This window comes from Mixophyes fleayi, chromosome 8 (genome assembly GCF_038048845.1).
Source record: "Mixophyes fleayi isolate aMixFle1 chromosome 8, aMixFle1.hap1, whole genome shotgun sequence".
In the NCBI taxonomy this organism is placed as follows: domain Eukaryota; kingdom Metazoa; phylum Chordata; class Amphibia; order Anura; family Limnodynastidae; genus Mixophyes; species Mixophyes fleayi.
The window spans coordinates 140,626,705-140,650,802 of record NC_134409.1 but is presented as its reverse complement, the minus strand read 5'-3'; the positions used below and the strand labels follow the sequence as shown (position 1 = coordinate 140,650,802).

The window sequence follows — 24,098 nt, the reverse complement described above, 5'->3', positions numbered from 1 at the left end:
TAGAGCGTAAGCAGAAGGGTTAAGTAGAAAACCTAACAACGAACATATAAAATATACGGGTCTGTGCTGTGTCAATCCCTCTAGTTCTATAGTTCTAGATATTCTGATTTTCCTATTCTTCCTTTACTTAAATTATTTACTTGGATCTTGTTAGTGCCTTTGCCCCAGTGCATTCTGGGGTGTGCGGTTCTGCTGTGGTTGAGAGTTTTTCATTTATTCTCAGATTTCTAGCACTGGGAAGATATTGTGGATGGGAATTACTTCCATGCACACGTTTCTGCATAACTAGGGCTGCTCGTTCCACTATGGTAGATCAACCAAGACCTCTATCAATGGACTCCTTGATTGAGAAGTTGGTTGGCTGCATTCTGTCACGGAAAAGCCTTTAATTATAACACTTTTTGGATGTGGGCTCATTATCTGGGTTTTCATAGGATAACAGATGACGCTGTAGGTTAATTTTCGTGCAGTTTACTCAGCCGTCCGAATGACTTGATTCCTCCCTGAATTCTGCAATTTCTGGCACATGTGCGAGCAAAAATATCAAGTGAAAAGCTGGTTAACCCCATTGTTCAATGTCAATATAATGCATGAGAAGTAAGTGCCATTACTCTACTCATTATCTAACTACAAATGAAAGTATTTCTGTGTAAAATGTGACCTTACCAGTGAAACATATAAAGACGTCAGGAGGGGAAAGGTTGTGTGTTGTATATTTGCTGAATCTAAACTACGTCTTATAAATTAAATACCAGTGTTTAGTACTTTGTTTGTTTTTAAACACAATTGAATTCTCTCGTGGGATTTCTCACAAACTGAATCTTTGTGTTACTTGGAAATAGTGAGAATACTGGAACTTTATAATCTATAAGTTTTCAGTTTTTTGTTTTATTTTGCCATTCATGTATCTATTAGATTTGCCAGTGACAGTACAGCTCCTGCATGTAACATTCACACTGCTGTAAACGCTGGAGATTATATACTAAGCGCACACAGTGCTCACTGCAAACTGCACTGCTGTTCCTGGATTCCCTGTGCACATCAATACCACTTTCCAGATTCCTTAGAGAAAGAATAACTAAAGTTAAAAAAAAATGTGAAAAAAAACCCCCCAAAAATAAATTTGAAAACATGATTTATTTAAATAGAGCGTTTTTTCAGTTATCACCTCCTCCTACACCATACTGAGATGCTGACAGCGACGGTACTTGCAATATGGAGGCGCAGAACGGGTTTAGGATGAGACCCAATCTCCGGCAGTTCTGAACTGTTTTTCATGTGATTGTGGCTCCGCTCTCTGATTGCTCTGCGGGAGGCCACAGCTCAGCAGTTGGGCATAAGACCTATACATTTCTTCCAATAAAAGACACAATCAGGAAGACTGACTATCGGTTCAAGTGCGACGTTTATGGTTCACCGACTGAATGATGCTAAATAGGTGTTTGTCAGCCCAGACAGTCACCAATGTAATCAATCATTGTTATGTTTCAATCTTTGCAGAATTTCCATACTTAATTACTCCCCACTTAGCCATCAGTCGTTGGAGAAAAAAATAATCATGCAAATTTTATTTCAACCAACACAGCATTTTACTGGTTAGGAATATATAAATATTATATACATGTTCTTTGCATGTTTTTTAAATACTCTTGGAGATTTCCAACCATGAAGTAGGTGAACTGTCACAATAAATCCAATTATGTTTGGATTATCCTGTCTGGCCACCTTATAGTGAGTACGCCGCCAGTGTACAGGAGAATGGGGGCTGATCTGGCTGCACCATCAGCTATTTATTCTAAGTGTGTGTGAAATCAAGGTGTGATTGTAGGACTGAGTGTCATTGTATAGTGGTAAATGTAATATATTGTCCCATGTGTCTCCTCTCCTGTAATAACTCCACATGATACTATATTGTGGGTTACGGTATATGGGAGGTGTCATTGTGCCATTGTTCTGCGACCTCATAAGGTAACCCTATCAGATTCTGTGCCCTCTGGTGTGGTGATCACTGGGTACAGTCTCAGATCATGTTATGTTGTAGCTCTTATGTTTGTATCACCACGTGTGTACTGTATAACACTGTGATAAAGGTTACAGGCAGAAGGGGATAAGTGGCACATGTTGTGTATACTGTATCCAGACTGCTACAACTTTGTGCTGTGACCCCCCCCCCCCCCCCTACTCTCTGAAAGCTGATTCCCCCCACATCACAGCAATAAATAATTCATGAGGCCAACTCCGAGACAGGCTATAGATAATGGTTAATCCATCCCAGTGATACCTGCGTGTTTCTACTATTCCCACGCTAGACTCACTCAATAATTCTATTCATACACGGTAATTAACCTAATACTCCTCTACATGATTACTCTAATACTCCTGTACATCTCACATGTATGTGCTCACTACATCTATTCATAAACAATATACTGACTGTACGTAATTACCCTAATACTCCTAAACAAGATTGCTATAATACCCACTGTACATATCGCATGTATGCAGTGGCGGATCCAGGGGGGGACGATCGGCGCAATTGCCCCCCCTAGCAGGCACTTGCTGCCGACAGCCGAACTGCATACTGTGCAGCCGCCGGCAGCCTTAGAAGTCGGAAAGGGGGCGGGGCCTAAATCCCCCCCCCCCCCCTACATCGCCCCGGGTATAGCAATTTCCTAGATCGCCCCTGCATGTATGTGCTCACTACATCTATTCATACACGGTATGCTGCCTATATGTAATTATTATTATTATTATCCTTTGTTAGGCGCCACAAGAGTTCCGCAGCGTCGTACAATGCACAAACAATAGACAGTACAGGTTAAAACATTACTGAGCAGTAAACAAAAATACCAACACTTCAGAAGCTCTAAGCGGACTAATGCAGAAGAGTAGGTAAGGACACAAGAGGGAAGAGGGCCCTGCTCAAATGAGCTTACATCCTAAGGGAGGGTGAACAAAACTCAGGTACAAAAGGGAGCCAGTTGATGTAAAGGAGAGAAGAGGGGAGAGCGGGTTAGGTGGAAGGTTGGTAGGCTTTAAGGAACAGGTGGGTTTTTAGTGCCCGTTTGAAGGAGCTTAGAGTGGGAGAGAGACGGATGGAACGAGGGAGGTCATTACAGTAAAGGGGGGCTGCCCGGGAGAAGTCTTGGAGTCTGGAGTGGGAAGAGGTAATCAGAGAGGAGGAGTGGCGACGGTCATTGGCTGAGTGCAGGGAGCGGGCAGGAGTGTGAATGGAGAGGAGGTTGGAGATGTAGGGGGCAGTAGACTGGGAGAGAGCCTTGTATGTGGTGGTCAGGAGTTTGAAGATGATTCTGTAGGGGATGGGGAGCCAGTGTAGGGCAAGGCAGAGAGGGGATGCGGAGGAGGAGCGGCGAGAGAGGAAGATGAGACTGGCAGCCGCGATTAGAATAGAGCAGAGGGGGTACTCCTGTACAGTGGGTAATCATGTACAGATCACACATATGTGCTCACTACCTCTATTCATACACGGTATGCTGCCTGTATGTGACTACACAAGGAGAAGTGTGGGGTCTGTGAGGAACAATAGATGTAGCCACAGCTGTAAGCACTGAGTTAGGGTGTGTAAGGAGTGAGCGCAGGAGAAGGTAAATACAGGTGAGCGATCTCCCAGGTGTGGAGTCACATACTCACACTCCTGTCATTTACTTGTCTGACCTGTCACACAACCTCTGCTCTCTGCATTCTTATTCTGCTCAGTGCAGGTTTTCAGGATTACCTGAGATAACCACAGAAACAACAGTGGATGAGTTGTTATTGGCTGATGTTACAGGCCCTCAGGACTATTGTATGAGGCATGATACGTGATTTTCAGCTTTGTCATTACCTCGTAGATTTGCATAGTGTTTCTGTATTGGCCGTTCCTGAGCGATGTTTCATGAATGACTTATTGCTGCACTTGCAGCCAGTTATCTGAGATTCCATCTGATTAATGACACATTAAAATATAGTAGTTAATGATAACGTTTTTGGATTGTTTGTTATTTGGGTCATGTACAGGAAGCCCCCTTATTTTCATGTTTTCTGACGTGTATTATACAGTATTTACCTCCATCCTGATTCCCTCTATCATTGCACCTGTTGCTGGATGTCTCATCTTAAGGCCTGAATCACCAAATGCCGCTGTTTTACACAAGTGACATTACACCAACAGGGACTGTAATGACATTGTATACAAACACATATACATTAATATGGAGTTGTTCCCCCTTTAGCAGCGATAACAGCTTCCACTTCTTGGAAGGCTTTCCACAAGATGTTGAGTGTTTCTGAGGGAATTTGTGCCCAGTCATTCTGTAGAGCATTTATAAGGTCAGACACTTATGTTGGACGAGAAGACCTGGCTCACAATCTCCATTCCCGTTTATACCAATGGTGTTCGAAGTGGTTGAGGTCTTTGCTTTGAGCGGGCCAGACAAGTTCTTCCACACCGAACTCTTCAAACCATATTTTTGTAGTCCTTGCTTTGTGCATTGGGACACAGTCATGTTGGATTAGAAAAGGGCCTTCCCCAAACTGTTGCCACAAAGTTGGAAGCATAGCATTGTCCAAAATGACTTGGTATGCTGAAGCATTAAGATTGACCTTCACTGGAGATAAGGGGCCAAGGCCAAACCCTGAAAAACAGCCCCATACCGTTATCCCTTCCCCACCAAACTTCACAGTTGGAATAATGCAGTCGGGCAGGTAACGTTCTCCCAGCATGCACCAAACCCAGACTCGCCCATCTGACTGCCAAACAGAGAAGGGTGATTTGTCACGCCACAGAACACGTTTCCACTGCTCCACAGTCCAGTGTCGGTGTGCTTTACACCACTCCATCCGATGCTGGGCATTGGTCTTGGTGATGTGAGGCTGGATGCAGCTGCTTGTCCATGGAAACCCATTTCATTAAGCTCCCGTCGTACAGTTTTTGTTCTTACATTAATGCCAGTGGAAGTTCGGAACTCTTCAGCTACGGAATCAGCAGAGCGTTGGCAACTTTTATGCACCGTGTGCCTTAGCAGTCATTGACCCCATACTGTTATTTTACGTGGTCTTTTGCTTCATGGCTGAGTTGCTGTTCTTCCTAAACACTTCCACTTTCTAATAATATCACTTACAGTTGACCGTGGAATATCCAGCAGCGATGAAATTTCACGAACCGTCTTATTACAAAGGTGACATCTATCACAGCACCACGCTGTACCACACATCCTATCACAGCACCACGCTTGAAGTCACTGAGCTCTTCAGAATGACCCATTTTGTATCACAAATGCTTGCAAATGGAGACTGCATGGCTGGTGCTTGATGTTATACACCTCTGGCAACGGGTCTGATTGACACACCTCAATCCAATAATTAACAGGTGTGGCTTAATACTCTTGTCCATATAGTGTAGATTGTAGCTTGGTGGTATATCATTTAGTCAGCTGAGGATCTCATTCTCACTATAATTAGAACTAAATATATATATATATATATATAATATATATATATATATATATACACATATATACACACACACATACATATACATATACACATACACACACATACATGAAATGTTGAATAAACACAGTTCCTTCTAGTTCAACCTTGCTCTTCACAGATCCATATTGATACTAATCTCCTTAGTATAACTATCATCCTATTTGTAAGGCCTGACTGCTCTTCCAGGAAACCACACCGACACTGTTATTATTTTCTAAAAAATATTTCAGAATCCTGTCAAATAATTTGCCAATGACTGAAGTCCGACTCACAGCGCTACAATTTCCTGGTTCTGGTCTTTCCTCACTTGCTTTCTGGCAATCATGTGGCACTGACTGGTTATGTGGGAGTCCACAGATGAAAGAAATGGTGATCTATCGATGACTAGACTTGATGATATTTCCCCTGGGCAGGTCTTAAACAGGTTTTACTATCGTTCCCAAATATGCTATATACTTCCATAGTCACTGCCTGGTCATGACTTTCATCCATCTCCATTATCCCCCATTATATCACACATCATTAATTCCAGTTCACCTACTTGTTAGACTCCTGGCATTGTAACTATACATCTGATACTTTTACTTCTTCCTTTACGCACCTCCTAATCTTCTCTTCTAACCCTCCTCGTGTACATAGTCTAAGCCTTGTTCCTACACTATATTGTACATGGCTTCAATCCTCATCACCACCCGCAAGGTCCTAAATCTCCAACATCCATCTAGGCAAATTCTCTCCCAGCACAGCTGACCTTCCTCATTGAGGGGCAGTCCGTCACTTTTGTAGAGCAAGGGCCTTCTCAGCTACATATTTCCCTTCCCGGAGCTGTGATTCAGCTGCAGCATGTGACATGGGAGTACTTCAGAATAAACTACTTGTAGGTCCTTGCTTTCAGTGTGCAGGCTACATACTAACTTTGTTATTGGTACTGAAGTTTACCAAGACCAGTGGGTCTTCCCCAGCCACTCTCAAATAGAGTCAGTCTGCAGTATGATGACCCCGAGGGCCTGGTATCCGCATATGGTCCTATCATCCTGCCACCGCCACAATACTTACTACATTGGCTTACCCCTGTAATGGTGAAAGCTGGCGAACCTTACCGCTGACAGCAGTGTTATCTATATCATTGTATAGGGCAGAGCAAGAAAAGGTTCTATCATCGGAAAACACCCGTTTTCGCCATCAATAGGTCTTTTCGCCCTTTGATAAATCTTGGCTTTCACATCAGCCACTTGTTCACATCTTGCACAGCATTAATCACCCTTTGATGGTTGTTCCATACATAGCACAAGATGTACATCGGGTGGAATCGCCAATCATCACCTACACTACACTTTGCTTTCTTACTTGTGCTAAGCTATGCACTAAACAAATGCACCAGTTAGGACAATGAAACCCTCAGCAGCTCAGATACCTCGTTTGGTTTTGGTCTAATCTGTAGGTCTCAGTGTGTGTAAGCTGCTCTTTGGTGAGGGAGGTCTGTGTCTTTTCAGCTACTGTAGAACTACAATCCTCAGCATGTACCATCACCGACAGGCCATGTGGAACCCAGGTTTGCTGATAGTGAGAATATTTAGTATAAAACCGTTTTGCACAATCAGCGTGTTGAGCCAGGACACACAGCAGTGCCTGAGCTGAAACCATACAGCCCATTCACTGTGCTACGTCAGCTCCTCCAAATGTTATTCTATCCCCCACTTCACCTGGCTGCACCTTGTCTGTTTCTTATAATGTGTCACCTCTCCACCGTCTGTCACTTTCTCCCAGCAACGCGCCCCATTTCACTCTCTCCAACCACTTCCCCTCTCGTCCCTACCGAATATAAAGAACGTCTTTCAGTATATCAATTAACTGGCGGCCGTAATAAGAAAGGATCCTTCGTAGAAATAATCTTTTATTTAACTTTTTGTTTCCTACCGCACACGGCATATCCAGGCTCTAGCAGCGCAGGAGTTAATCAGATCTTCTGGCTGAGGAATGAAGTTCCAGCAGTTAAACAAACATTATTATGAAGCCTATATGTGTCCTGTGCTCCCAGTGGGGACTTGTTGCGTTGGAGATAAGGAGAAGAGGGGAAATGGTTGGGGAAGCCTGATGAAGAGTGATGGAGGAGGCAGACTCTGTTTGTTTTTCTGCCTCATTTATGTCACTTTTAGTAACCGCGTGGCTGGTTCTCAGGGCAGCGAAACCGAGCAGTAAGGGAAGCGCTTAGACATTGTGCATCTCGTGCATGTGCTGCTGCTCGGAGAGTTCGTTTTTCTACTGTAAATCAACCCAAGTATCATTATGTAGGTAACAAGGCAGGAAGAGTAATGGACACTGCAAAGTGATCCAGGATGAAGATTAACAGACAATAAATGACAGTATCCGAGTAGGAGCTTCCAGAGAGCTGGAATGAACATGGGTCAGGGACAGGTGTGTGATAGAGGGCGTTATGGGTACTCCAGGCTAATGATGCCCCTCACAAATGGAATAAAACCCTAAAAACTGTGGTACTCGTCCTCTACATTCGCTGTGGTCTCGCTCCATGATGGCCATGAAAGAGGACACATTTCTATCATGTGAAGTCTGAGTTTCACATTGCTATTCACGTTCATGTTTTTTTCCCATTACTATTGGCACAATGAGGATCAATACAGAAGTGGAAGTTTCTCAATCAATTTATAGGTTCATAGCAGGTGCTTGAAAGGACGGGGTTATCCTAAAAGGAACAAACACAGAGAAAAATCCCCCAGCACACTGCTATAGCCAGCAAAGGAGCTGCCATTTCTACTTGTACATAAAAATGCAAAAGTCTCAGTTGCACACATTGTAAATGTATGTTAAACCACCCGCAACCCCACAGCGCTTTTGCTAATAGGGTGGTCCTAACTCTAAACAGTGAGAGTCCCATATATTTTGGGCCATACATGCCTCTCAGACAAACAATACAGAAGTGGAAGCTGCTCAATCAATTTATAGGCTCATAGCAGGTGCTTGAAAGGGTGGGGCTATCCTCAAAGGAGCAAACACAGAGAATGTGTCAAAATGTGCACAAACATGACAGAAGCTCGCTGCTTGCGCTCTAGTAGGATGTATGAGCACAATGCGCTGTCTTTCTGAATTCTGCTTTTTGGGACTTGTATGAACAGTATAGATGTTCACTTACCACTGTGTGCTTACTCACCATCTTATTATTTTGACGTACCCATCAATGATTCTTATGTCTCTTTAATTACATTGCCATCTTTGTGATGTGCCGCAAGAAACCAGCATTATCTGGTAACGTCTCCGGCTGACGCACAAGTTTGTAGCGACATCATAGACGGGCTGCTGTGAGATTTCTGCTGTCATGAATGTGAACTTCTTTAGACATTTGGTAACTTTGAGTCTTTTACCTTTTATCCCACATAAACCCGGATATTAATGTCTCTGTATTTCAGGGTAGATAACAAGGAAAACTGGAGTTTATTCTAATCATATGTGTTTAGAAGCAGCAAACTCTCCTACACCATAATTCTCATCCTATGTGTCTCTTTTATATTGTGCCCTCTGTGTGATGTGACACACAGGTGCTGGGCCTGTTTCTTGGCTACATATGGACAAACTGACAAATTATTATTTTTTTTGTTCCTCTTTTGCTGCGTAAAAAGAAAATTCTCATACATCAGTGTCAGTCAAACATTACCCAAAGGTATTTGTCAAATATTTTTAAGATACAGTTTTAGTTAGAAATGGAGGTGAATCTGGTTGGATCGGGTTTATTTACCCCATGTTTTGTACCCTTCAGTTATCTGGTATATTTGTTGGGAATCTTATGCAAATGAAGCAGATTTCTCAGCCTGTCACCGGCAGTAACGATGTCATGTGACAGTCAGTGGTCGGTTACCCTGACTGGAGGTTTCTGCAGTGAGCATATAAGGTACCTATATTGTACATGTGTGTCAGCACACTTGTTATGTGACATGCACGCTTATACTACCACGGTGTACAAACTGTGTGTTGTTTGGCATCACCACACAAAATTAATCTTTTTACAAACGTGCAGGTTATGTATGTTTTTCGATAAACTGTCCTTTACTTATATGAAGCCTTCGCATTTTAATAAGTGAACATCTACATTAAAATTCAATGAGCTGTAGATTTCATTTACACTTTTAAAGTATTATTTTGATGATCAATTTATATTGCAGAAAATATTGCAGATAACTGCAGAGAAATAAAATGATGGTGAATACTAAGGCCAGGGATGTTGTTGTTGTACATTCAGAGTCATCTGCTGACATCAGAGTTAATGGATTCTCTTTCTGTTTGGCAGGATCCCTGGGTGCCCTCTCTCTGTGCCATGCAACCTCAGGACCCTCTAGTCTTTGCCTGCGTCCTGCTAACTTTCTACTACACCATTGCCAAGGAAACCTCTCCTCCGACCCCCCGTGTGCAGCTCTCCTTCCGAGGTAAGAAGCTTTGGGAGGGGGTAAATACTCCGGTTATTTTTCCATTTGTTATCATTTCTCAGCCGCTCTGCGGGAGTTGTTCCGGGATGATGGGAGGAGGGTCAGTGCAATCAATGCAGGTTATGAAATCAGGAGGGAGACCTGTCTGTTATAGTTTGGGCTTAACCTCTTGTGTGCCAGTAACTAGAAGAGTGATCTGCACCGTCTGAGAGGCCCCGTGCTTTGTAGCTTACAATATAAAAGATTTTTATTATTTATCTATGCGTTTATGTTTACTCACTGCAGGCGTGAGGGTAATACTGTGCTTTATTACTGAGAAAACATCAGATTTGGTTTTGGAAATATGGACTGTTACAATTCCTATTTGGTGTCGGTGATTTATCTTGTGTAAACCCTCATCCTGCTTGTACCATCTCCAAACACTGAGCATTGTCATCAGAAGCAGCGAATTACAGCGTCTCCTACAGGCAAACCCTCAGTATGTATTGTATGTGTGTGAAGGGACATGTCTCTGACTGATGGGTGATAAAACATGGACCCTTCCACCAAATCCTGCCAAGCCAGCATTGTACCATATTCCATAACTTGGCCATGAGGAACCAGCACCAGACTTTCAGGGGGCCACCAAATTATTTATTTAGTATAGAAATACAGGAGCACATACATCCCCCACCTAATGCCGTCTACTCAAAGAGAAAGTACAAGTGCTTCTGTAGTTGTAGTGATGGTTTCCTTTCATATCTAAGCCACTCATTTACTATTACCAACCATCTATACCCCCCTCACTTGCCTAAGCATCGAGTCACAGAACACCAGAAGGTTCCAGCTCCAAGAAACGGAGCCATTAAACTGTGCAGCAGCCTATTATACCCGATGTCCTACACACTGCACGTCTTCATCCGCTTTCCAGCTCGTGTGACACCGCCCTGAGAGAGGCTTCTGAATGAGACACATCAATAATTGAGAATACAGAATGGCTTCTGCCCAAATATGTGACTAACCCTAACTGTGGTACAATTCCCTGTAAATACAGACTGCCAGCTGGTGTTACTGGGATTCTGCAGATGTAGATTAAGGAGAAGTGATGTCACCGCAAACATTCACGTGATTTTATCATTACTTGTTACTTGTGTGCATATTCACTATTGTAATTGTTTAATACAATATAACACAGTGGAATCTGCAGTGAGCAACATCTGACATTGTAAGTTCTGTCTGCCATACGTCTCTATGACTAGCCTCTTCCTCCCTCACTTCCCTATAATCCATCTCATCTCTGCCATTCATCATCATCATTTATTTATATAGCGCCACTAATTACACACGCGCTGTACAGAGAACTCACTCACATCAGTCCCTGCCCCAATAGAGCTTACAGTCTAATTTCCCTAACATAGACACACACAGACTAGGCTCAATTTTGATAGCAGCCAATTGACCTAGCAGTATGTTTTTGGATTGTGAGAGGAAACTGGAGCACCCGGAGGAAACCCACGCAAACACGGGGAGAACATACAAACTCCTCACAGATAAGGCCATGGTCAGGATTAGAACTCATGATCCCAGTGCTGTGAGACAGACGTGCTAACCACTGAGCCACCGTGCTGCCCAGACTTTCCCTCTACCCGTCTAATAACAAGCTGTTGGGCCCTCTCCTCCATTACTTCTCGCCCCTCCTCCGTCTGTAATAAGTGTTTGTAGGGGGTCCCCTGACAGCCGCAGTGCAAGCAGTTATAATTATCTGACAATCTTGGGGCTTTCTCTCTCCCACTAAGAGCTGCTTGTGGCTCACCAGCCTTCCCAACCCGATATTAGGATAATGAGTCCCTCATCCACCCATCATCCATGCCAGGTACATTATTAACTTATTTTTATATATATATATATATATATATATATATATATCTCTACAGGAAACTCATGCATTCCATTCCTTGGAATATTGTCATCCCGCAGTATCTCCCACCTTCTTCATTGTGCTTCAATTATCTGCAAATACATCTGTTTATTGCTGGTATTGATATTCATCTATTTGGACAGCACGGTGCCTAAGTGGTTAGCACTTCTGCCTTACAGCACTGGGGTCATGAGTTCGGTTCTCGACCATGGCCTTATCTATGAGGAGTTTGTATGTTCTCCCTGTGTTTGCGTGGGTTTCCTCCAGGTGCTCTGGTTTCCTCCCACACTCCAAGGTTAATTGGCCGCTAACAAATTGACACTAGTCTGTGTCTGTGTATGTTAGGGAATTTAGGCTGTAAACTCCAATGGGGCAGGGACTGATGTGAGTGAGTTCTCTGTACAGCGCTGTGGAATTAGTGGCGCTATATAAATAAATGGTGATGATATGTCCTACTGTAAATAATATAGATATTAGAAATTACCAAAAGTCATTTTGGGGTGTCCTTTCACCTTTTTTAGCCTAGAAACCTAGTGACTTTTGTTTTGGTATTGACTTCCAATACTCATAAAAATCTACTTTAGGCATAATAATAATAATAATAATAAAAATAATAATGTCATAGAATCATGTCTCACCCTATAATTTTAATGAGTACTTTTTTCTAAACTTTATTTAAACCAAAGCTTCAAAGACACAAAAGTTCAACATGTAATAAAACATATGTGAAGTCCTTGATTTAAGCCATAAATGAGGTGGAAATGAGCAGTATATTGGGAGAAAACCAGAAAAGGTTAAATTAATTACATTGGTCAGAAGTTGGACTTTGCTATGACAATGACACATTTAGGCACAGTGCTCCTTCCTGCACACCTAGGTGGCACCGTTATGTACACAGGGCGGAGAGAGCTAATCAATGCGCTGCGCACTCAGTGCACTTTGTAAATGAGGCCCTCTGTGGTCATCCCAGAAATGTTCCTTTGTACTTGGTGCCCTTCCAAAATTACTTTAAAATCTTAATCCCTCTCTTTCATTCCACAATCTGTTTCGTCCTGTCCCCCCTCTCCTGTCTGCGCTCTACTTCTCGCCCCTCCGCCCCCATCTCTGCTTGATCATTAAACACTCAGCCCTGAGGACTACGCTGGGTGAGGAGAGCTCGTTATTCCTGCACAGGTAACACATATGGAGCAATAACTACATATCCCTATGTGTAATCCTGGGCATGTGCGAGCTAATACTCTACATATGGTGTAATATTCCTTAAGGAAATGATCTGCATATGTAATATTCTACATGTGGCAAAATGCTGTTAGGAATAATACTCAGTGATGCTTCACGTAATACCTTGCATGTGATATGATATGTTGTATAGCTTTACCATCATTACACTGTGCATCTGGAGTCCTAGCTGTGAACCTCTCTAGTAATCCTAGAGGTAATACTATACATGTGCCGCAGTAATATGAGGCACATGGTGTGACGTCCTTATAGATACGAGGCTCATACATACAAACTGCACACAGCTAGAGCCCTGGTCGGAATCGAACTCAGGACCCCAGCAATGCTAACTACTGTGCTACCCTGTGTGTATATATATTTATAATCTCCACTGTGGCGCTCTCTCGCTCTGTCTAATATATATTCACTATACATTTAATCTTGTTACAGTTTTATAGAATGTGTGTGTGTGTGTGTGTGTGTGTGTGTGTGTATCTATATGTGTGTGTATGTATGTGTGTGTATATATATATATATATATATATATATATATATATATGATCTTGTTTCAGTTTGCACTGTCTTATTGCATGTTTGTCTAGGATCCATAGTCTCCCCCTGGTCTGAGCCTCTTATTGTTTCCTCTGATGCCTGCCTACTGTGCCCAGCATTACACTTTGGCAGGATTTGCCACCGGAGCCCCAGTCAGTTACTGTTCTCTGACAGGAGATGTCCCAGTGAGAGTTTATTGACTATAAACAGTGTAATGTCATTTACATGTTAATTATCTCCCGAGCATTACGAGACCATAATTAGAAGCTAATTGACACCGACAGGATGTAATGGGTTTTCCTGGCACACTGATTTCCTAGGGGTACCAGCAGGATAAGGAGGTGTGCTCATCACTCCTCCTTAACCCATTCACTTCCTTACCTGCTAGCTCACTACGTATCAAGGTCACTGTTTGCATTGTTGTGTATTAGAAAGTTTCTGGGGAATTAAATATTATATTTCTACTGTAAGGATCTGTAATAATACATCATAAATCTCTTCATATCTTACCCCTCCCCGTCATTCCGCAAGGTTAAATCTGTCACCATGATCATGGTGTGTAATGGGTTACATTAAGCATATATGAGATGATGTCAGTCTTGCTGCAGGAGGCATGCGGGAGGTGGGGGTTAAGGATCTAAGTTCTGGGTCCTCCAGAAAACATACCAGTAATATGAACTTTATGTACCAAGATAAAACAGAGGCGAGTTCATACGAACACACATTGCTTACTGATAGACAGGACATGTGTAATGATATGTTATAAAATAAACGTTTAATATTTCATTGATGTTATATTTTATTAGACCAGTCCCTTATATATATGCAGTGGATGTCTTGCTGTGTTCTGCCCCTGGGGTGGAATAGCACCTGGGAGAGGCCAAAGGTCAGAATTTGGGATTATCTGCCATCCATTACCCTAAAAAAGAAAAAAAGCTCCTTAATCTAAATCCACTTGAAAGCGGACTTGTGAAAGGGAGGAGTGGGAGTGACAGCTGCCAGTCACTAGGTCCTTCTCATTGTGTCTCTGCAGATTGCTGCCTTTGAAGGAGGCGAGCGATGAGGAGGGGTTAAGCGAGTGGGTGTCATCCATCTGTCAGACCCTGTCACCCACATTGTATACAGGCTTAGAGAGGAGGTCTATAAGTTGGAGTAGGTGGGATATTAGTCTATTTTTCTGTAAATGACCGCCTCAAGTGGGGGCCTCTAGGTCACAAGTGATGGAGAATATTCTTCACAATAGAATTAACATATGACTTCCTCCCTGGTGGAGACAGTTCTGTGATGTGACCAATATGTCCCTGAGAGCTGAGTTCTAATGATGAAAAGAGCAGTTTGTAGAAGAAAAGATGACAGGAACACAAAGAAGCCTAAATTACTTATGTGTTAAATATGTTTCTCTGCTCCTCGGTGTGTGGATATAGATGTCACGGGCTGTTGGGCCATTAGTGATTGGCGCTAGGTTAGCCCGCTAGGCAATAGCTGACACAAGAAAGGCAGCACAGGATCAATGTCCGAAACAGAGCTGAAGGTCAAGGCCACAAGCAGACTGGGTTGGTTAGAAGAGAGGTCTAGTTGGAAACTGATGATCAGAATAACTGTACAGACCAGCACACAGTAGCCACATTGATTTGTTGCTTAGGTCGAGTACTATGAACAAACTCATTATATCTAGCACGTCTTGACACGACCCTATGTGGCCGAATGTTGCATACAATGTCTATTAAAACGAGTCGTGTCTTGCAGAAAGAGGAACACACTGCAAGCAGGGGGGCTTCAATAGACACGGCCGAGAGGGATACATGAAATGGTGTCACCAAACAAGGTCATGCACAGTTGGATCATTGGCTAAATTATTCAATTATACTGGTTAAGCATTGTCAATCCGAAGATATGCAAGTGCAATTACATGATAGCCAATCATTTTAATTGCACTTGCATATCTTTAATTGTACTAAACAGCTGTTTGACATTTGTCAGGCTCGTACAAACACACAAATGTTTTGATAGAACCTTTGGTGGAAACATGTTTTTGATACTTGAAGATATTTAAGAAAGCATTTATTTAACAAAAGACTACTTGCCTTTTAGGTTTATAACAACATAACCATCCTGATTAAAACGAGAGTCTTGCATGAATTTTAAAGCCGATTGTCCGGGAGACCCCAATGTGTGTCCCATATGTAATGTAATGATGACCACACCAACACTAACACATGCAGAGACCCAAGTCAGAGTCATATGTTTCTTGTCTTGAGGCTCACTGATTATTTCCCAAGAATCAGGATACTGATCTAGTGATTGGATTTTCAGCTGGGCTCTAGGGCTAATAGCACACTATGATGTTTATTTAGTTTACTCGTCTAGGCTGAGCCCCCCTCCCGCTGTGCGAGGTCACGTTGTAAGGATGCCAAGTCTCGGCTCACCGAAGAGTGTTCATTGACCCGACAGAAGCCCAGAGCTGCTTCCTATTGGCTCTTATTTGGATCACTTTGTGGCTGAGGGCCGTAGTTGATGCAGGTTTAGGGTAAATTACTGTAAGAGAAATGTACATATTTTATTTGTTTCTGATATTTTCTGCGCTTTGCTAGCAATCCATACTGGGGAACACACTACAATTTCTTTGAACCTGGCTGTGCCCGATTGAAAAGTTTCAGGCCCTGGCACTGCTCCCTCCTATTGTCATTTATTTATGTGCTGTACAGAGAACTCTCATCAGTCTCTGCCACATTGGAGCTTACAGTCTAAGTTCCCCACACAGCCACTAGGGTGAATTCTGTCAGCATTTAGCCTACTAGTGTATTTTTGGCATGGAAGCAACCAGAGGAAACCCACGCAAACAACATACAAACTACACACACATAGTGTCCTGGTCAGGAATTGAACCCATGACCCCAGCGCTGTGATGTAGCAATGCTTACCACTGGGCCACCTTGCTGCCCTATTATCCACACACGTACATACACAATAATTAGGTGTGTATTTACCCTGTCCTGGGCCTTATTTACAAAGCACATTGGTCCATCCAGCACACAATAAGGGTTTCTTACAGCTTTCTTCTATTCTATTACTAGTCTCATGTCCATAGCCCCAGGCGGGCGTCATGCTGGATAAACATGAATACACAGAATACTGATACGTTACTGCCATTTTAAACAACCATTCCTATTCCCAATCTCTCAGTTCTAACCTGCAGCAGCTTCCTGAATATTCTCCTTATCACGTTTTATTTCATATCCCCCTGTCACTCCCCTCCCTCTCTCAGCTGATTATCTGTGAGTTTGCCCTGAAAAGATAATTACCTGCCAGGAGGGATTGGTTTTGTGTGTGCGAGGAAGCGTGAGTGTTTTGTATGTGTGTGCTGCTAGGAGCACGCATGTGTTGTGTGTGTGTGTGTGAGTGTTTTGTATGTGTGTGCTGCTAGGAGCATGCATGTGTTGTGTGTGTGTGTGTGTGTGTGTGAGTGTTTTGTATGTGTGTGCTGCTAGGAGCATGCATGTGTTGTGTGTGTGTGTGTGTGTACTGCTGGGAGCGTGAGTATGTTTGTGTGTGTGCTGCTGGGAGCGTGTGTGTGTGTGTGTGTACTGCTGGGAGCGTGCGTGTGTTGTGTGTGTGCTGCTGGGAGCGTGAGTATGTTTGTGTGTGTGCTGCTGGGAGCGTGTGTGTGTGTGTGTGTACTGCTGGGAGCGTGCGTGTGTGTGTGTGTACTGCTGGGAGCGTGCGTGTTTGTGTGCGTGCTGCTGGGAGCGCGTGTGTGTGTGTGTGTGCTGCTGGGAGCGTGCATGCGTGTGTTGTGTGTGTGTGTGTACTTATGGGAGTGTGCCTGTGTGTGTGTGTGTACTGCTGGGAGCGTGCCTGTGTGTGTGTGTGTGTACTGCTGGGAGCGTGCGTTTGTGTGTGTGTACTGCTGGGAGCGTGCGTTTGTGTGTGTGTACTGCTGGGAGCGTGCATGTGTTGTGTGTGTGTGTGTGTGTGTGTGCTGCTGGGAGCGTGCCTGTGTGTGTGTGTACTGCTGGGAGCGTGCGTTTGTGTGTGTGTGTGTGTATACTGCTGGGAGCGTGCCTGTGTGTGTGTGTGTGTGTGTACTGCTGGGAGCGTGCCTGTGTGTGTGTGTGTGTGTGTGTGTACTGCTGGGAGCGTGCCTGTGTGTGTGTGTGTGTACTGCTGGGAGCGTGCGTTTGTGTGTGTGTACTGCTGGGAGCGTGCGTTTGTGTGTGTGTACTTCTGGGAGCGTGCATGTGTTGTGTGTGTGTGTGTGTGTGCGCTGCTGGGAGCGTGAGTGTGTTTGTGTGTACTGCTGGGAGCGTGTGTGTGTGTACTGCTGGGAGCGTGCGTTTGTGTGTGTGTACTTATGGGAGTGTGCCTGTGTGTGTGTGTGTACTGCTGGGAGCGTGCGTTTGTGTGTGTGTGTGTGTGTGTGTACTGCTGGGAGTGTGCGTTTGTGTGTGTGTACTGCTGGGAGCGTGCCTGTGTGTGTGTGTGTACTGCTGGGAGCGTGCCTGTGTGTGTGTACTGCTGGGAGCGTGCGTTTGTGTGTACTGCTGGGAGCGTGCGTTTGTGTGTGTGTGTACTGCTGGGAGCGTGTGTGTGTGTGTGTGTGTGTGTGTGTACTGCTGGGAGCGTGTGTTGTGTGTGTGTACTGCTGGGAGCGTGCGTTTGTGTGTGTGTGTGTGTGTACTGCTGGGAGCGTGCGTTTGTGTGTGTGTACCGCTGGGAGCGTGCATTTGTGTGTGTACTGCTGGGAGCGTGCGTTTGTGTGTACTGCTGGGAGCGTGCGTTTGTGTGTACTGCTGGGAGCGTGCGTTTGTGTGTGTGTGTACTGCTGGGAGCGTGTGTGTGTGTGTGTGTGTGTGTGTACTGCTGGGAGCGTGTGTTGTGTGTGTGTACTGCTGGGAGCGTGCGTTTGTGTGTGTGTGTGTGTGTGTGTACTGCTGGGAGCGTGCGTTTGTGTGTGTGTACCGCTGGGAGCGTGCATTTGTGTGTGTACTGCTGGGAGCGTGCGTTTGTGTGTGTGTACTGCTGGGAGCGTGCATGTGTTATGTGTGTGTACTGCTGGGAGCGTGCGTGTGTGTGTGCTGCTGGGAGCGTGCGTGTGTTTGTGTGTGTGTGCGTGCTGCTGGGAGCGTGCGTGCGTGTGTTGTGTGTGTGTGTGTACAGCTGGGAGCGTGTGTGTGTACCGCTGGGAGCGTGTGTGTGTGTGTGTGTGTACCGCTGGGAGCGTGTGTGTGTGTGTGTGTACTGCTGGGAGCGTGTGTTGTGTGTGTGTGTGTGTGTGTGTACTGCTGGGAGCGTGTGTTGTGTGTGTGTGTGTGTGTGTGTACTGCTGGGAGCGTGTGTTGTGTGTGTGTGTGTGTGTGTGTACTGCTGGGAGCGTGTGTTGTGTGTGTGTGTGTGTGTGTACTGCTGGGAGCGTGTGTTGTGTGTGTGTGTGTGTGTGTGTGTGTGTGTGTGTGTGTGTGTACTGCTAGGAGCGTGCGTGTGTTGTGTGTGTGTGTACTGCTGGGAGCGTGCGTGTGTTGTATGTGTACCCTACAGATTACTGCTGTATACAGGCAGGGATACACAAAGATGGTCTTATACATGTAATGTACAAGCAGACACAATGCATCTCACCAGTGCTGACAAATCACTATTATATATGGAAGTGGCTTCATGCTACATAATGCATAGTACATGGCTCCTGCTCCCTGTACAAGGCGTGTTTGCTGTGGACGTTCCGTGTAGCTAGCACTATGTAGTGCTGGACAGTAATGTATAGGTCGATACTCCGCTGCTCCAGTAATTCTGGTCCACAGTGGGAAGAGTTCATTACAGCTTTGCTGTAAGATGGCGCTAACAGAACAGGTATTGAAGCGGCACTGCTCTGATCTGGTTACATAGGCACCTTACCACCAGCGGGATTACCGATTTCCCCCGGCAATAGAGTTGTGTGGGACCCGGGGTAATGAGAATAAACCAGTCCTGTGGGGCCCAGTCCTGAACAATCAAAACCAGATCAGAGCTAAATAATGACCCCTGTGGTGTAATAATCTACCCCAGGAGTGATGGGGAGCATGTGCAGCCAGTTCCCACTGTGATCCGGTCACTTGGCTGATCCCTGAGAACGAGGTGTACAAAAAACATACTAGTAGGTTAATTGGCTGCTATTAAATTGACCTTAAGCTCTATCAGTCTGTGTGTGTGTGTGTTAGGGAATTTAGACTGTAAGCTCCAAAGGGGCAGGGACTGATGTGAGTTCTCTGTACAGCGCTGCGGAATTAGTGGCGCTATATAAATAACTGATGATTCTCCATATATACTTGTATCTTAAAGTTCTCTCCATCTGTAGTGTAGACTTAAATCCTATAATCAGCAGCAGGATAATATAATAAATGTAATACGGATAATGATCTAGGGCCTGATTCATTAAGGATCTTAACTTAAGAAACTTCTTATTTCAGTCTCCTGGACAAAACCATGTTACAATGCAAGGGGTGCAAATTAGTATTCTATTTTGCACACAAGTTAAATACTGACTGTTTTTTTTCATGTAGCACACAAATACAAAAACTTATTTGTACACTGAAATTTAAAGTACTTATTTGTGTGCTATATGAAAAAATAGACAGTATTTAACTTGTGTGCAAAATAGAATACTAATTTGCACCCCTTGCACAGTCATTAGTAGGTAGTATTATCAGTATAGTCGCTAGTACGTAGTATTATCAGTATAGTCGCTAGTACGTAGTATTATCAGTATAGTCGCTAGTACGTAGTATTATCAGTATAGTCGCTAGTACGTAGTATTATCAGTATAGTCGCTAGTACGTAGTATTATCAGTATAGTCGCTAGTACGTAGTATTATCAGTATAGTCGCTAGTACGTAGTATTATCAGTATAGTCGCTAGTAGGTAGTATTATCAGTATAGTCGCTAGTAGGTAGTATTATCAGTATAGTCGCTAGTAGGTAGTATTATCAGTATTGTCGCTAGTAGGTAGTATTATCAGTATAGTCGCTAGTAGGTAGTATTATCAGTATAGTCGCTAGTAGGTAGTATTATCAGTATAGTCGCTAGTAGGTAGTATTATCAGTATAGTCGCTAGTAGGTAGTATTATCAGTATAGTCGCTAGTAGGTAGTATTATCAGTATAGTAACTAGTGCTGAGCTGTCCTTGTGACGTTTCCGGGTCTCCTAGTAAGCGCAGCCAGATAAGCGCAGTCACATCCTGTACTTGAGGTGTGAGGTTGTGGAGGACAATGTTTCCTGCGGTAGCACCCAGGCCAGAAACCCGTTACAGGATTTCCTGCACCCAGGAGGGCTCACATGGCAGATAGCTCCTTATCTTTATATTTACTGACTACAGAGTTCAATATATGCTCGTCATGTGAGCTCAGGTAGAGCATATGTGGATACAGTAATGTTATAGATGGTCAGATATGATACCATCCATGGTATAGATCTGTTCCTTTACTGCTTCCTGAAGTCTCGTGGGTCACTGACCTTTTCCTCCTATTGTCCACTTACGTGGATTAAGCAAAGGATTAGCACCTTCTGATCTGTCCCTACATAATAGTTGCCACATAAAAGCATCTAAATCTCCTTATCTATGGAATCCCACTTCTCCCACCAATATTGTGTTTGTTTAAAGGATCCTGTCATCTGCAGAGATACCCTGGGGGTTGTTTTACTTAATGCCCCAGATAAAGAGAGAGGAAGAAGAAAGGTTACTATGTGTAAACTTTGACATAATGGGGAAAAAATTAAAAAGTTTACTTACAATTAGCGTAATAATAGCTATTGATGGTAGGGTGTGATTGTTATATGTTAGGTAATTAGGTTATTCTTATAGAGTTCCGCTGTGGCTCTGGGAGTTCCAAGCTGTCTGTAACGGAAGGAATAAGGAAGAGATAGTCTGTGGGATGTTACATGTAGTTTCATCCCTGATATAAGACTCTGAATGAGTGTCCTAGCTTCCTTCCCCTTCAGCTACCACCACTTCCATATGGACCTTAAAGGTAAATTACAGGAAAAGTACAAGTTGCTTGTTTTGTACACAGTGGAAAACGTAATCACTTTTTATAAACCTATGTAAAGTATTTCAGGGTTTTATAGCCTCGGTAGTCCTTTATTGCTGACTATAATTTTGTTTGGCTTGAGGCTCCCAGCAAGGGTCTGATTATCCAATAGGCTGACTAGGCTTCAGCAAAATTGTGCCAGGGAGAGGTATAAACTGAAATTCATTTTAAAATATAAAACAATAGTTGCTCTCTAAAGTGAAAAGAAAACATGTAAGAAAAATGTAGTAAGGTTCTAATCTTGATGTATTCCTGTGGTATCCTTGGACGGGTGCTTAAGCGAGCAGGAGAGACAAGGATGGTGACAGGCGCAGGTGTGACAGCCCCCTCCACCTTCACCCTTAGTAGCGCTCATTCATTCCTCCGCTCTGCCATACATTTCTGATTTTATTGAAAACCAAATGAGTGATAAAGATTGCTGTGACCCTTTTAAAAAGCCAGTTAGTGTTTTCACAAAATTGGGAACATAATCACTGGTGGTGGTGGGGAGGGGGCAAAGGAAGCCAGATCTTAAATTACGGATGTGTCCGCTTTTACCTGCTGAATATTAGCCTTGCGTGGAAGGCGAGCGGGCGCTACAGTATGAACTGAACCCTTAATTACCCTTAGGGTGAACTGAACCCTTAATCAGGCCCTGCTCCCAGCAAATCTGTGTAGCAATATGAATAGGTGGAGAAGGCAGAAGAGCTTACACACACCTATATGTTATACTGTCTGGATTCTCTATCTATAAACAAGGTTACTTTCCCTCTTTGGATAAAGTTTTTACAGAGAGAACATTGTGTGTGTGTATGTGTGTGTGTGTATGTGTATATATATATATCTCTAAATCTATTATACTTGCCAGCTCTCCCGGAATGCCCGCATTTCGTGGTGATTCTCACAGACTCCCAGGAGAGTATGGCAATCTCCCGCATCTGCCCACTTCCTAGTGAAGTGGGCAGAATTAGGGCCAAAATACTGCGATTCTCCAGGAATTGCGGCATTTGGCCCCCAAAATGACGCGATTTTGGAGCCCTGCACACCCACCACCCCCTCGGCAGCTCCCGGGAGGAAAATACAAAAAGTTGGCAAGTATGATTTTTATGTATGTATGTATGTATGCATACATACATACATACATACATACATACATACATGATGCTACTTTGTATAACTGCTCTGATAACAAAATAAAACGGACATCACATTGCTGATCTCATGAGCCTTTAAATACAATCATGTCATTCATCTACTCTAGCATGGGAACAAAGCACTTATTCCACCTGTGTCCTACAAATGTATTACAGGATACAACATGCTATCATCAAGAACTCCTATTATTCTGTGCGCTCTCATTGTGCTGCTGGTTTCAAAGAAACCTGTTAATGTCAGCCCAGATGAACTTTATGACGATGCAGCGATTTGCTGAAATATGGGCTGGGGTACATCAGAACCAGATCTTTTGTTAGAGGAATACTGTGTTATGCTGCAGTGTAATGAGTGATATTTACATGGCATTTAGTCATTGCATGCTCAATTAAGACGATTAATTACCAAGGAACTTACTCCAGTCTTCATGTATTCTCATACCCTGAAAGTGGACAGTAATTTCATTTTAAGAGTCTTTCTTTCCTCCCCCACTAACCGGCATGTAAGTCCAGGCCCCCAAGTCCCTGTGAACTGTGCATGTAGCGATGTTATCACCTCCACTTTACAGATTACTTGTCATGCTAAACGCTAATTTTTATTGTACAGGCCGAGTGTAATGCACAATTATTGGCACAAGTTCTGTTCCTGATAAAGTCAGTTATGAAACTATGGAGCAGATTCAACTAAGGGTGAAAATCACAATTGTTATCGTAAACAACTGCTGTTGTGTGTGAAAATATCAGAACATATGGAAACTCCTGGTAACGTTATGTGTAGTCTATATTCATTATACACACACAATGTGCTGTCTCCAGATCTCTGAACCTTTGTTTAAGGTGAATGTGGTCTTGTAGGATTAGTGTCACCCACAGGGTGTACACTGCGCTATTACACCCACACAGGAAGAATGGCTCATTCATCCTTCAGTATTTAAGCCTTTAAGCAAAACACAAATCTGCTTCTTCTTATATCTTCATTGTATCATAATATTGTATTTGTAAACGTATTGTTAATGCAGATACAGTAACAATCCAATAGATCCCTCGCACAGTAAGACTTTCCTCTAGTCTTCAATCCTTCAAGCGTTCACTGAAAACCCCACCTCTTCAGACAAGGTTATGATATTCCTCAACCATCATCTTAATTTCCCTAGATTACCCTATTACCATCCTCTACACAGCTAACGCAAGACAACAACCTTCTGACCAACATTGCAACACACACAGCCCACTCAGTACTTTTACATTTGCAGTCTGGCTGGTCCATTGTGCAATATGATGTAGCACATGCCCTTGTGTTTCTAACTCCCATTGTCCT

General features: G+C 43.6%; 1 protein-coding gene and 1 long non-coding RNA gene across 8 annotated transcripts in view; one reads left to right on the top strand and one right to left on the bottom strand.

Annotated features, from left to right (window-relative positions):
- LOC142099918 (uncharacterized) overlaps positions 1-24,098 on the bottom strand; it is a 258,835-nt gene that overhangs the window by 32,926 nt on the left and 201,811 nt on the right. The gene's annotated exons all lie outside the window — the stretch shown is intronic.
- The window catches only part of SEMA3F (semaphorin 3F), a 59,774-nt gene that overhangs the window by 7,631 nt on the left and 28,045 nt on the right, over positions 1-24,098 (top strand). For all 3 annotated transcript variants that reach the window (XM_075183875.1, XM_075183874.1, XM_075183873.1), the window contains exon 2: positions 9,791-9,926. In XM_075183875.1, the coding sequence (XP_075039976.1) occupies positions 9,818-9,926 (109 nt within the window). In that variant the 5' untranslated portion in view covers positions 9,791-9,817. The remainder of the gene's footprint in view (positions 1-9,790; positions 9,927-24,098) is intronic.